Source organism: Stegastes partitus, unplaced genomic scaffold, assembly GCF_000690725.1.
Source record: "Stegastes partitus isolate 25-593 unplaced genomic scaffold, Stegastes_partitus-1.0.2 Scaffold729, whole genome shotgun sequence".
Taxonomy (NCBI): Eukaryota; Metazoa; Chordata; class Actinopteri; family Pomacentridae; genus Stegastes; species Stegastes partitus.
The window spans coordinates 317,743-332,413 of record NW_007578460.1 but is presented as its reverse complement, the minus strand read 5'-3'; the positions used below and the strand labels follow the sequence as shown (position 1 = coordinate 332,413).

General features: G+C 44.3%; 2 protein-coding genes across 2 annotated transcripts in view; both read right to left on the bottom strand.

The window, feature by feature from the left end:
* LOC103364234 (sterol regulatory element-binding protein cleavage-activating protein) overlaps positions 1 to 10,129 on the bottom strand; it is a gene marked incomplete at its 3' end in the record, with an annotated part of 18,245 nt that extends 8,116 nt beyond the window's left edge. Inside the window, exons 1-5 of the mRNA XM_008291287.1 lie at positions 9,966 to 10,129; positions 4,763 to 4,963; positions 1,904 to 2,024; positions 1,263 to 1,420; positions 451 to 671 (exon numbers count right to left, since the gene is read on the bottom strand). Of these exons, the coding sequence (XP_008289509.1) occupies positions 451 to 671; positions 1,263 to 1,420; positions 1,904 to 2,024; positions 4,763 to 4,884 (622 nt within the window). The remainder of the gene's footprint in view (positions 1 to 450; positions 672 to 1,262; positions 1,421 to 1,903; positions 2,025 to 4,762; positions 4,964 to 9,965) is intronic.
* Positions 10,130 to 10,238: 109 nt separating this feature from the next.
* On the bottom strand, positions 10,239 to 14,314 carry elp6 (elongator acetyltransferase complex subunit 6). The gene is made up of 7 exons (XM_008291285.1): positions 14,068 to 14,314; positions 13,798 to 13,876; positions 13,627 to 13,697; positions 11,965 to 12,089; positions 11,561 to 11,768; positions 11,285 to 11,446; positions 10,239 to 10,691 (listed from the first exon to the last, which is right to left on the bottom strand). Exons 1-7 carry the CDS (start codon positions 14,119 to 14,121, stop codon positions 10,566 to 10,568), a joined length of 825 nt encoding a protein of 274 aa, XP_008289507.1. The 5' UTR covers positions 14,122 to 14,314; the 3' UTR covers positions 10,239 to 10,565.
* Positions 14,315 to 14,671: the final 357 nt, after the last annotated feature.

The following is a 14,671-nucleotide window of genomic DNA, read 5'->3' as shown; positions in this document are numbered from 1 at the left end:
ACAAGTATTAGCACGTATATTTGCTTGCAAATGTTAGTTTGCAGGTTTGTGATTAAGTCTCAAAAGCTCCAAAACAATGTGACAACAAGAGATGTGGTGTCTGACTAAAACCAGCAACAGATTCCTGATCATCAGCTCTGTGTCGTTCAAGTTCAAGTAGGGTCATAATTCTTGGTGGATTGAGCTGACGAGATTTTACATGTCCCTGATACTTGATTCTTGCACACCAAACAACATCAGAGGTGACAGACATGTGGTCGCAACTTCAAAATCCCCAACCTTTACTTTTCCAGACACACAATTCTCAGTCACACTCCATGCTACACGGTCCACTTTCTCCCTTCAGCTACAAAGCCAAATACAAAGGGTTCTCCTCCACCACATGTATAAAAATATCACACTGGCTTCTTATACGCGTTCTACCATCATCCGAGTCCTTCCCATCAATACCTCGTAGCGTCGCTGAGGTGTGCAGGCCTTTCGGTTCGTGTTTCTGGATGGTCTTGAGGAGGTCAGAGTCCGAGTCGAACAGCTCCCGCTGGTTCTGCCAGTAGTTGCCAGGAGAGACGAGCAGGCAGCCGTGCTCTGGCAGCACCGACTGCATCCGCCGTAACCCTGGAAACAGGTCTGTCACCTGGAGGCACAGAGTCTCCAGACTGCGAATGCCGGAGCTGACAGGAGAGACAAGGAGAAGATATTGGTGAAGAGAAGAGGTGAGAGAAAAGGGGAGCAAAAAGGAAGAAAAGGAGCTGATACTAGCAACATGTCCTTGCAGCATAATTACGAATTGAGCAGAGATAACATCAATGAATTTGATACATCATTCAATTATTAAAAATCAAGTCTTTCATGAGGACCTGCAGCACTACTGCTCGCCAGCAAAACAAGAAAATGTTCTACAAATCAGCACTCATATCAGTGCTTGGTAGAGAACAGCGGTCAAACAGAGAACTGCAACACAGCACAAATCACAGACCCTGTAGTTTACAACAGCTCAATAACTCACTGGACGTCCATTTTTTTTTTCTTTACAACTCAAGGTTATAAATTCTTTTTTTCCCTCTCTTACACCAGGTTTACTGCTTTGCTCTGACCTACATTGAATGTGTTATGATAGAGATATCAATGTAAACAGTGGTTAACCCATTGGTAGCTTTCTAGTTTTTATTTATTTTTTTGCTGTTTTGATTTTACCTTCACCGTATAAATGTAATGCAGTGTTTCTGTTGTTAACTTTACTGGTCATCTACCACTCTGTTTACCTGTCAGAGTGGACGTGGTTGCGAATCTCCTCCAACAGACCGAAGACTCGACCCAGCGGCGACCGAAACATGTCCACCGGCACCAGGCTGCTGTCCCACGGAGACACCGCTGCCTTCACCAACACCTGCTGGATGTAGGCAACCGGAGGGCCCCGGTACTGCAACACACAACACGCAAATATGTATGGGGAAGCACAAACATGTATGTTGCACATGTAGAGATACACAAAATGCTTCAGTCTAATGAACCAATGGACTAATAGATTATTCTTTTGGCAGAGAAAGTCTTGTGTGAATCCTGTTACGTGTTCTATTGTCCTGCCACAAAGGCTTCCAGTAAATTAAAACTACTGCTGACAAACAAGTGAGCCACTGTTTCCGCTTTATTATTTATGAGCCTCTATCTTTCCTATGAAATTTGTATGTGCGTGTCAAAAGAAACAGTCAGAGCAGGGGCAGTTTTCCTTAGTTAATTCAATTCAGGGTGCAGATTCAGACTTTAGAATTAGTCTCAGGTTAGGATGAGGAATAAGATTCAGTGTTAAAGAATGAATGCAACTGGAGGGATAGAAACAAAGTGGTGATGGGAAACTGTAAACACACAGGAATGTATAGGTCTTATGTGCTTTCTCTTCACCTACCCAGTCAGGCCGCTCCCCGAGGTCTCCCTGAGGCTCATGGGAAGGGACGCTGTAGTCTCGCACCCCTGTGGTGAACTCCACAGGACCCGTCCCAGGCAGGGGTAGCCTCAACAACGGGTAGCTGCCAGAGAGCGAGGAGGGGGCCACAGGGTAAATAATGAGATGTTTTCAACAGTGTTTCTAGGAAATTCGCTTCATCCTACCAATCAGTCGAGAGTACCAGTGTCACATAAACCCACAGCAGTGCATTCAATGACAGAGACAGAACGTGGTTTGGTGATGTAGTCACCCTAAAGGCGAGTACCTCGGTCTGCGGTTTTGTGATGGGCATTGCGACACTTCTGAGAAACCAGCACCTCTGGCTTTTCTTGCTAGAAATCCTTCATGCTACCTAGAGAGACCGCTCCCTCCTCCTACTGAAAGTGGGCGGGTCGTTCTGAAACAAGCTCCCTCTGAGAACCAAACCACTTATTCCTCGCCTGTGTGTGTCTCTACAGGAGGAGCAAATTTGCTCTGAAATGGAAGTATTGGGCAACCTTGAAAAATAGCAGACAGACTGAGCTTTCAATGGTGGCAGAAGAGATAGCTTAAAAAGATTTATGCACAGTGTTCCTCTGATGGAGTTGTTTTTCTGAGTGCTTGTGTGCTGTCTTTGTGCAGAATACCCACATCAATGGCTGAACAGAAACATGCCTAATTTGTCACTGTGGTAGGGAGAACATTTAGCATTCAAATGTCACTGAGCCCCAGTGTCCAATTGACCTTATTTAGGTATGAAAAAAACATCAAATCCTCACGTCTGAGAAGTCAAAGAAAGAAATCACTTCACATTTCTGCTCAGAAAGTGACAATAATTAAAATTGCTGCTAATTTTCTGACCACTTGATGAATCAGTGTCGCTCCTCTGGACACAAAGTTGTTGTGAAGGCAGTGATGAAACAAAGCCAAAGACAGCACAGTAGTAGAATCTAATGAAACTATATCTTAGCTTTTTTTTTTGTTTTTTAGGTAGGACAGTCGAGAGAGAGAGAGAGAGAGACAGGAAAGTGGGGGAGGAGAATGGGGGAAGGACTTGCAGCAAAGGGCCTTGAGCAGGATTCGAACCCGTGGCCACTGCATCGGGGACTATAGCCCCTGTACATGGGTCACCAGCTCAGCCGGGGGGGAGGGGGCTAAAGCAGCCGCCCCTATCTTAGCTTTTTTGTTTGCTTATAGTTTTGCTGACACTTCGTCTAACCACTATGCAACTTTCTTCTTCTCTGCCACAGGAACATTTTCCAGGCTTGAAAATCACCTCAGTGACTAAGCACAGTGTTGCAGGTGGGCTGTACCTGTTATGACACAAACATACAGTAAGTATGTTTGAATATCTACGTTTTCGATTTGTAATTACTGAGTCTCCACGATACAAAGGCGGCATTATCATAAAAATATATTTTTTCAAGATCAAACATTTGTTATTACACAGCCGGTTCATCACGTATTGACTGCAGGAGGGAGTGAGAGCGGTTTGAAATCAAAGCAGCCGATTAGGTTTTCGCTGAGTCACTGGTATTGATTATCAATATGATCGACCTACACAAGGACACCGTATGGACCTTTTCTGTCCTTGTACAAACATTACTTCTCTTTTAGAAATGCGCTTGTCAGTTCGATGGAAACCTCTTCCTTCCTTCTGTTTTTTTTTTCTGTGTCACTCACCTCCCTCCCTCCATGCCTCCTCCACTCTCCTAGGTCACTGTACCTCCACAAAGGCCTCTTTTGTGTGGAGCCAGCCCCCCCTCCTAACAGGCAGATGGAGGGACAGGCATCCTATTCTCACACGGCCACTTTCTCACAGCCCTCTGCTCTAGTCCTGCCTTCAACATCCCTGTCGTCAAGCTCTTTTCTTTCACTTCTCCCCGGGTGGTGGTCAGTGGTCCACTTGGCCAGCACCCCTGCTGTAAAGTGCTATGAGGACAGCACGCAGCAGGTGCATGTGTGTGTTTCAGATTGTTGAGATTGTTTTACAATGCCTTCAGTGATGAAGCCCAGCCAACTCCCTGACCTATGTCCTCTCTTTTGACCAGTGATTTAGCAAGAGTAGATATGTGCGTGTGTTAAAGTGAGCGTTTGTGTCGGGGTGTCAGCGGGGTGCTGTTTTGTGAGTGCAGATGGCCGGTTCAACTGAGTGGAGCCCGTTACTTGTCTCCTCTATGCAGCAACTTTCTCTGCGATTCAGTCTGTCCACACTGGATGACAAGATTGCTTTCCTCTGCTGCTTTAATAAAGGCTGTATGGAAAAACAGGCACTATTAAGTAGTCAGGAGGTTTGCATCCACCTATCCAAAACAAAACAGAACTTTTTCAGTTTCCCCTGTGCTCTGTTGGCAACTAACTGTAAGGCACAGGTCTTGCCAGAACACCAGTTTGATTGACATGTTGAGGACAAAGGAAGGTAGACGATTTAATTGCTGTTTTAAATCGCCACACCCAAAGGCAGAGTGAAAAGCTGACCATGAAAGGGAGGGGTGACAATTCTCTTAAATATGGGATAAGTGTGCACATTTTCAGACACGTCGCCCTGGAAGGCATTCACTGAGTTGCATTTAATTATACACAGGAAAGGTGATAGAAGTTATTGAACAAATTAAAAAAAAGAAAAAGAAGTTCATACCCTGTTTGCTTTCTCACCTCCACACAGTGAGTCAACCATCGTGTGAATGGGTGTGAATGTCAGATTTGGAAAGTTGTGGGGGGAACAGAAATTATTGGTTCACAACATTGATCCCTATATTTAGACTGATGCTCCAAATCAATACGTCACAGTAACTGAATCTGGATTCTGACCACAAGAATATGACATCGCTGGACACCTACCAGCAGGTGAGGATGCTGGCGGAGGTGAAGAGGATGATGGGTACTGGGTAGGAGGCACACAGCAGCCCGTGGCGGTAGAAGGCCGCCGAGATCTTCTCTCTCAGCTGCTCGCGCAGCGTCATCTTAGAGGACGTGGTCAACTCCCGGCCATTGGGAAGCACTGGGCGGCCGAGGACGGTGCGCCGCGGGGCATCCAGGGACCTGAGATTGCGAGTGAGCCAACAGATTAAAAGACCATTTAGAAACTTCCCAGTTTTACAATGTAGAATCCACTGCAGTAAAAAATAATGTTAAGAAAGCTCTGGATTCAAATCTTGAAATCACAAGCTGCATCCTCAGCTGCTACTAGCAATACTTTATAGATGACATAAAACGCTTGAAAACCTGCTTTTTTAATAATCTTTCAGCTTTAGCACAATCCTGGAGATGGTTCATACTTTTAATACAGGACATGCTGACATTCCTCGACAGTCAATCAATATATATATGCAGATTTATACTCCAATGCTAAACATTTTCTTAACATTTTTAATGACAGCAACAAATTTCATGTTTGTGCATCTTTGTCAAAGTGATGTGATCTCTGTTGTCTAGTTTTCAAAGCATGGCATAAACACACTGTAAGATTAACTACAGCCCATGGATACATATCTACCAATATTTTGCATATTGCATCTTATCAGAGCAAATCTGTAATATATCTCTACAGTCCAACACACTCACAAACACACATCATCTCTGCTACTGAGAAGCTCTGTCTTAAACACCTAATTAGATACACACTTCTTGTGCCGGCGCACATGCTGCTGACTAAAGGCAATGGTGTGTTTTTCCTTCAGACCAGCTCGCACTGCGGTCACATGCTAGACAGCACTTAGACACACGGCTCATTCAGCAGCCAAAAAGGTGTGGACACATTCCCCTCTGTAGAAAACATCCAATTCCAGCAGAGCAGTTAGACCGAAGAAACCAGATGTCTCCTCACCCACACCTGAGGAAAAAAACAACCTCCACGTTCGCTGATAACTGCCTTGTCTTCGAAGACAGTGTGCAAACTTCCACTTGGGTAAGAAAGCTCAGCGGAGGGTTGTAGTGCTTAACCATAAAAATGCACTTTCCAGCATTAAAACAAGCAGCTGATATTCAATACAGTGACGCCTTGTTTCAGCTCTAATCAGTATAATAACACAAATTGTGCAGAAAATGCCACATGTGAAAGAGGAATTTTACTATTTTGTTCAAATTAACAAATAAAAATGTTAAAATCACTATCTCAGACGGTTAAATCCATGAATTACATAAAGTAAAATAAGATATGTTCAACCGCCACAGTATGACTGCACTAAAAGTCACTGAACTGAATTATACTCATATTTTGATTTCACAAAACTCATCACGGCCCACCGACACAGTTCCGGCATAACATCCATTTGAGCGACAAACGTGTGAAAGTTTATCTCAATGCTGGTGCAGCTCACTTCAAACAGAATCAGCTATTTTAGTTTCCTATATCAGCTTAATCTCCTGTTGACTTCTCCGTCCAAATCTCAGCTCCTGGCTCTGTGTTTGCTCAGAGAACAGGTTCAGCGCTACCTATCAGTGTTTGTAGTCACACACGGCCCCTGTTACAATATTTAACCGGCTTTCCTGACACATGTACCGCAGCTGTACAGTATCTCATTCTTCTGATTCTTACCGCCTCTCTCGCTCACCATGATGTCAACAGGCAGCACAATGTGTTAACAACACAACATCCATCATTACTAAGCTGTGTGCATCCATATAAGCTCGGCACTTCTCTGAGACCGTACCTGCTAATGGGAGCCCAGTTTATGTCTCTAGTTCGCACCCGTTTACGTCCCCTGAAAGCAGCGGCACAGGGCTTTTTTTAGCTTAATCTGTGCCTTTGGGTGAACATAGTGCTCCCTTCTTGACTCAGGCAGAGTGCGCGAGTGCTCGGCTTGTCCCCCCGAGAGCAACGGAAACATTCCCTGGGAGGAATTCGCCTCAGGAGTCTCTTGATCTGCTGTTATAAATACTCTATACAGTAAACACAGCAGTGTCCCAGCAAGCTTGCACAATAGGCTTTGCAGAGGTCAAAAGAGAGTTTTGAAGCAACGCCTTTCTACTCTCTGTTGCTGAAGGAGTGCCCCCTCTCAGCCAGGTCCTGGTTCCACTCGCCGTCCTGCCAGTGAAAACTTTCAATGAACGCCTCCATCTCTCAGCTGTCTGTCCAGTTACTGCGTGCCGTAGGGTTGTGCGGGTGTAGCTGTAAGGCCTGATTTGGCAAAGGCTCAGCAGCATCTCCGTCAGTGAACTAATCCGGGATTGAGCTGATCGGAAACTCAACGAGCAGGGCTCAGGCCCTATGGCCAACCCCCACTGTTTTCTTCCTCCTCTGGTCACAGCCTGCCCGCCGTCTATCCTGCCAGTCATACAAAGCCAAGACGTTCATGTCTCAAAAGCATGGCAAGTCTGAGGGAGCCTTTAACAGCAAAAAAAACTTCCCAAACAGGGAGGAAAATGAACAGCAGCCACAGGTCAAGTGCTGGTAAGCAGTGGTCCCAGGCTGGTGAATCTGTGTTCTCCTCAGCATTTTTGGCAGGTGACCAGCAATTGTTTGGAAAGCCTGTTCTGTATGCCTGGATGATGTCTGTTGGGATATACCAGCTACTACAACTGATGAAAATACAAATAACCTTTCTGCTAAAACCCAGCTTACCACAAATGAATGCTTATGACAACAGCACAGAAAATGTCCTGATAAAAACTACTGCTTTTGTATTCTTGACAAATATTAATCAAACAAAGAACAGTCTATCTACCTCCCACGTGAGCAGCCAGCACACTTAGTTGCAACCAAAAACACAGCGACAGACATGACAGTGTTTCACACTGCAAGCACAAATTCAGTTAGGGAGATCATTGTGGGTCTCTCCAGCCTAATTAGATGGCTTGCAGATTAAGTTAGATTTGTAATGCCACATGCCTACAACAGTGCTGTGAGGAAAACAGTGCCGTGAGTTTGAGTAGGCTCAACTCTTTTTTAAAAACTGACAAAGCACAGTTAGAAGTGCTCTACACTGGAAAGGGGGATTGTGAAAAAAAAGCAAAAGCCACAGCTTACCTTTTTTCAACACTTCCTAAAATGCCCAACTTGAAGGCATCTCCAGGGTTTATAGAATCCAGTGGCATAATCAGCGACTTTGAGTATCACGCAATGCATTTACAGGCCTTAATGAATATCTCCACATTAATTACTGCAAGCCAAAAGCCATTCCAGTATCCTCAAGCATCCCAGACAGCTTCAGGCTGCGTCCATTCTCCACAGCGTAACTGCATCGAAATTCAGCGACATAGTTGCATAATGCTGAAGCATGCGCCTCTGATCAGCGAAGACGATTAGTCTTGTTGTAAATGTAGACACAAGCTCAATGAGTGAATTACTGCAACACAGCCTTTTACAACCGGGGCTGGTGACAAAGGGGGGATATGTCCTGTCAATGAGTAACCATTTTGTAATAACAAGTGTCTTGTAACAGCCAGTCCATTTCCCCTAAAGGATTTCTAAATTTCTAGAAAAGGTCCTCAGAGGAAGAAGAAGAAGAAAATAAAGCCACATTAAATCTTGATTGTTTTTTTTTTTTTTAATTAATTATGCATGTTTTGCACACATATTTAGACAGAGTATTACAATTAATGCAAAAAGTCGATTTCTTCCACTTCAAGCAACTGTATTCACAATTTAGAGTTTACTAAACCAGCTAAAACGGTGAAACAGTCCTCACAAGACAAGGAACACATGCACGGATGGCCGGGATGATGCAACCCTGTCGTAACATCACCTGCTAAGAACAAGTTAGCACCGAGGCTCCCAAAGCCAGGGATGCCCAGGGGCTGCTGCACGCTGTCCCAGTTATTCCATAAATACATACTGCTCACTTTTAGATACGTACACTTGTCAGATTTTTATTTTTTTTGTTTGCAAAATGACAACCACATGCCACCACGTTTCCACACCGGCGTAAGATGACATCAGTGACAACAAAACGGTTCCAACATCAGCACGTCTCCTGCAACTCCTCACCAAGCAGCAGCAGCTAATGGCCTCTGTCAACAACTTGACACGATAAAGTGAAGAAACCACCCAACTAGCATGTGCAGACGAGGGCCTAATTATTTACATTGTCGTGCAATTTAAACACCCACAGGGAACAAACACACAAGCCTCACTGTTTGCTCTGACTAAGAGAACGTATATTCATAAGTGAATCCCTTCTCAGCACCCAGCCTCCAAGTATCAACTTCCTAGCTGACTAACGTTGGTGGAAACAGCTAGCTGATGTTAGCCATCACCTACAACTTACACTGCATTAAACTTACTTTAAGGTCTTACAAATACCAACAGAAATAGATGCTTAGACCCGGGTTTTCGAGACAAGTAAACAGAATTAATGAACTGCAGATATTGATGACAAACATTCGTATTTTTTTTTAGCTCGCTCACGCTTCCAACGTGACATCCATCGCATCAATACTCTACAAGCAGAGGAATTTCACTGAAACTATGAAACCTAACAGCTGCAATAGCTAATTGTAGGTTATATTAACGGTCACAGCTAAGCACACGAGTATAACGTTAAATGGAAATGTTTTACCTTCTCAGTAGCTTCACACAACTTGTGATATGGCACCAAGCTAAAGGCTAATGTTGCTAGCAAACGGCTAGCTTGGTTAGCTCCCCCAATGAACCCAGTGAACTCGGGGTACCATTTAATATTGACTTCGCTAGTAAAGTTTATAGTGCGTAAAAATGGTGAGGGGGTAAGCATTGTTAACATAGACTTACCATTGCTGTCAGAGTGAAAATACGAAATACGTTTGCTGCTAACAACGCTGCCAAATGTTAACGCACCGCTAAAGTTAGCTTGCTTGCTGTTAGCATAACGTCAACTTGTACTTATACTGTCGTATAATGTGGTTTTGAGTGTTGTGGGCTAATGTGTAATGGTACCGAGCAAATCTGAAGCCTGCGAGCCCAGCAGCGGTTATTATCGCTGCCACAACCGAAGCTAGCAGCAGGTAGCATTGCTATGTGATTAAACAGTCCAACAGCTCCCATGCCGTTTCACTACCACGAAGACAACTTTCGCAACCGAAGCTAATGCTAGCGGGTTACAAGCTTAACCGTTCGCACACTTGCCTGCACAAACTTCAGAGGTCTCCAAATGTCGTGGTTTTTGTCGTTGCCGTTGTCCTCCCGAGTAAACTTAACGAGCAAACCGACGTATTATCGCTTTGTTTTGGAGATTTGCTAAAGGCTAACGCGTACGCCTCGCATCTGACGCCGACATGCAGGAGCTCGGTTTCTACTGGTTGTCAAATCCCAGTGAGACCTCTCCACTCCGACCTCTCACCCTGCGCCGCGGACAGAAGGGACAGAGCGACCTCTAGCGGGCCCACAAAATCACAACAGTTAATGTTTTAATGGATTTTTATTGGTATAAATATCCAGTTGCATTACAGCTCCAGGAGTATTTTCCAAGCACCGGCAGTCCCATGATCTGTGTGTTTCTGCTGACAGCAAAGGGACCACATACTGAGGACCGATAGCTCCACAGGCGGGCTACCGTTCAGAGGTCTGGAACCCGGATCACGGTGCTGCTGCTCCTCCAGAGGTTCAGGCTGGCTTACCGATCAGCCATATGTAAAGCTTGGCTAATGCACCAGCCATTTTTGCAATGTCTTGCGATATCAAAACAAAATGTAAAAGAGAACAAAACAAGGATGCTAAGCGGCGGCGCTAGAGGACGGCACTGGATGTCCCACGAGCGAAGAAGGAAGCTCCCTTATCGTGGACCTTGTACTGAAAGAGTTTCTTCTGTGTGTGCTGCCCATCGCCTTGTCTCCTCCTCCAACACACCTCCACCTGAAAAACAAGGAGCACTGCTGCTTTACTGGTTGTCTTGGCATGTTGTACACCTTGTGCTACATGTACTGTTTGACTTTGGTTTTTGGAACGTGTTCTGCTAGATTTTTCCACTGCTTCACTACGGCGAAAGCTAACAAATACGAGTGGTGTAACAGGCCTACGTTCTCACTGAAATGCTTTTTTCTCATATCTGGTACAACTGAAATGATTAAACAATTACTTGACAAGTCAATCGACATAAATGCAGTCTGCAATAATTGTCAAGTTATTTGTTTGTCATTGTTTTTAGGAGAAATTGCCACAAAATCGAGCAGTTCTTCACACTGGAGTATCATGACATGATCGTAAACTTAGGTTTTGAAGCATTAACTGACATATCAAGCACTTTCAGCTCTGAGGAAGACATTTTATAGACCAAAACATTAGTCAAGAAAACAATCAATAGGTTAATCATTGTTTGTGCAAACAGTATATACATTAAATTTTCTATGCAGAAAAATAACCCAGATAGGCAAATCCATAGCTGATGTAAATGTATGTTCAATCAGATCCATCAGAGTATGAACAGCTGTGTCTGTACACACACACACCTGCCCGTGTATGTCCCTGCAGTAGCCAGTTGGGAGACCCTGAACATGAAGAGTGAGGCTACACTGGTGGGTGAGACCCTTCAGGAGCAGCTCTGGGCCTTCATCGTCTCCGTCATCGCCCTCTTCTTCCCCATCGCAGCGTACCAGCATCACCATGTTCCCCTGTGATCCAAATCAGAGTCAATATGAGCTTTACATCCACCCTCATCGTAACCAAACGTTACAGCACGTGAGCGCTCGTTAGCGGAAAAGACTTTGACTGAAAGGACGTCCAACCTGTAGCTGGGAGCAGACTGTGGCTCTGCAGTAGTGGCTGAAGTCCAGCACGGCTCCAGCATTCACTCCCAGACTCAACAGCACACTGATGTCATCCACCAGCAACACAGGAGGCCCCCACTCCTCTGTCCCATCCTCCCCACCGCCGGAACTGCTCAGACTGGACTGGACAAACTCATACAGACACCGCAGGCCAACAGTGGGATCCCTGATGGAGATGGAGATGGAGATGACCGTGGGGTGTATTACAGGGTGTGTTTTTTAACTATAGGATTTGTAATACAGATAGATATTAAAGTGAAGCGACAACAAACTGACACCATGACGATAAACTATCTAAACGTGTGCAGGATTTAATGCCGACAGTGTGACGATGAGAAAGGACAGTGAATATTGGATTGTACCTCAGGAAGTCCACGGCTTGACTTTCAGCGTTTCCTTCCTGAGGAATCAAAATCGACAGCGACTCCTTCAGTCCCTCAAGGAAGATCAGCTGACCTTTCTCCTTTGCCTGTGTTAGACTCACACCCTGAGGACACACATTGCACACACAGAAGTCAAAGAAAGACACAGCCATAATTCAGTTTGTATGTATTCAAGAAAAAAAAAAAAAAACAGGACAAAGCCCCTTTCAGACACTAGTTTCCATCAAACTAAGAACCTTTTGAATGAGAAGCTTGTTTGCTTTTCCACAACAGTCACTACAGCGGTCTTACACAGTAAACTTTCCGTATTACTTTCAACCTGGCACAAGTCTAAACTGCATTCGCATTAACGGATAGGCACAGACAAACAATGTACTCTGGGTTGTGGGAACCAATGTGGGGAAGACCTTTTTCACATTTCTGCTCCAATATTAGTCTAAAGCATCACAGGGTGAACAAAAGACATAGTGTGCTCTCAAAAAGCACCTTTCTCGTTCACCTAAATACCCATTAAAAAAAGAGCATCACTGCTTGAAGACAGAGATAATCCGATTGGTTAGATTCACGAATAATGAGTTTAGTTTGGTGCTTCCAGCTGTTTGTAGGAGTCTTTTAGTTTACTAAATCCCTGCAGCCAGATCAATACGAGCATCTCAGCACAACAGCATTAGCTGCCACACAGAGAAACAGTTTATAAATCATTTATTGTACAGTGTCCATTCTCAGGTTGAGTATTAAGTGCCATTACAGTTCTCCGGTTATTTTACTGTTTATAAAGTAATAGTTAAATTAGCAAAACACAGACGGGTTTGTCAGTGTTTAGAAAATCTGAAAAAAAACGAGGCTATTATTTATTGGACGGCTTGATAATGTCAATATTAGTTTATTGTTACATCATCATGCAATATACATCATTTCATGTACTGTCTAGTCTTGAGTGTATGACAAGTATTGCCCGTGGCTCTCCATCCCTAGGATGGGTATTGTCTGAATGAAGCTGTGGCTCTCCATCCCTAGGATGGGTATTGTCTGAAGGAAGCTGTGACGAACATCCATCCATCCATTATCTATACACCGCTTAATCCTCACTAGGGTCATGGGGGGCTGGAGTCTATCCCAGCTGACTCAGGGTGAAGGCAGGTTCACCTGGACAGGTAACCAGTCTATCACAGGGCTACACTTAGAGACAGACAACCAAGCACACTCACATTCACATCTACGGACAATTTACAATCACCAATTAATCTCAACATGTTTTTGGACTGTAGGAGGAAGTCGGAGAAGCCGGAGAGAACCCACGCTGAACATGGACGAACATGGAGACTCCACGCAGAAAGATCCCGGGTGTCCTCACCAGGACGCGAACCGGCGACCGAGCTGTGAGGCAACAGTGCTAACCACCGCTCCACCTTGCAGCAACGACAGAATGCCATCACTTTAACTGAGTGATGTTACAAAACCATGTCTGAAAAAGGCCTAACGGTGAAATATACCCATCAGTACCCGAGTACAGAGAACTGACAATCTTATAACTACTGCCGTGTTTGGAGACATTTGCAATAGACATTATTTTTTAGGTCTTCTGAAGCTCAGTGATGTAAAATTTATAAGCAAGAGACTATTGATGGGAAAGACACTCACCAGCCTTTGACTTATTGCACTGTAGTGACTGAAGGACTGCACCAGACCCAGAAAACACACTTTGCATCTTGCTAAGAAAAAAAAAAACAGACAACAGCTGTTACAGAAATACAATTTTTAAAAAAAAGTGCCACCCATTCTGACAACATCCTGACAGGTGTCACAACTCACCTCTAAGGTAGAAGGACAGGAAGTGGTGGATGAGGAAAGAGGCATCACTCTGTCTGTCTGACAACAACACAAACTCTTTCTGCAAGTGAAGGTGACATCAACAACATTATATCAGCAAAATGAGGATGCTGTTCAGTTTGCAGGCTACTCAGCTGCAAAATATCAGGAACTTTTCACGTTAGCATGGAGTCCAGTATCTTCTACATCCTAACAGAGATAGTTCCAGAGCAGATCACCAAGCTAAATAAATGAGAAATGTTAAATGCTCACCCTTGTGAAGCTGTCGGGAGTGCTGTTCAGGATACTGTTGAGCTCTGTAAACATAGCTACCAGTGCTAGCTAAGCTAACTGTACATAAAACAAGCTAAGCGGTTTGTAAGTTAGCGGAATCAACGTTATAAAACAGGACCTGCAACTAGGGGTACATCTAAAAGTCTGTCTTTGTGTATTCATGGGTTAAAATGTAAAGTCAGAGGTCCTACTTTAACCTATAACAGATTAGAAAGCTTCTCTCTGTGCTAGCTGCTGAGCTAACGTCAGGTAAAGATAAGAAATAAAAACACGAGGTCTCACTCCGCATGTATTTCCTTTTGACAACGAAGACGCGGTCCACAACTGCACATTTATTTGGCTAGAGAATAGTTTTTGCGCATTTTATCTGATTTGAATTACAAAATGATCTGAAATCCAAACACTCAATATTAGCTTTTAATAAGGAAATGTTTTTTTCAAATCCAACGGTGCCGAATCTGTGACTGAGTAACGACTCTACGTATATAGACGATCTCTGCTCGCACATGGCAACTTCTTCAGCGTCTCCATCCAGTTTGTCTTGCGGGCAGCGCCTCCTGCTGGTGGTACGGTGTTAATGACT

What these genes read in the sequence shown, in the direction of transcription:
- elp6 (XM_008291285.1), bottom strand. Translation starts at nt 14,121, where the DNA reads ATGTTTACAGAGCTCAACAGTATCCTGAACAGCACTCCCGACAGCTTC. An exon ending in CTCCCGACAGCTTCACAAGG is followed by an intron (nt 13,877 to 14,067) that starts GTGAGCATTTAA and finishes CTTCACTTGCAG; the next exon opens with AAAGAGTTTGTGTTGTTGTC. An exon ending in CAAGCCGTGGACTTCCTGAG is followed by an intron (nt 11,769 to 11,964) that starts GTACAATCCAAT and finishes CATCTCCATCAG; the next exon opens with GGATCCCACTGTTGGCCTGC.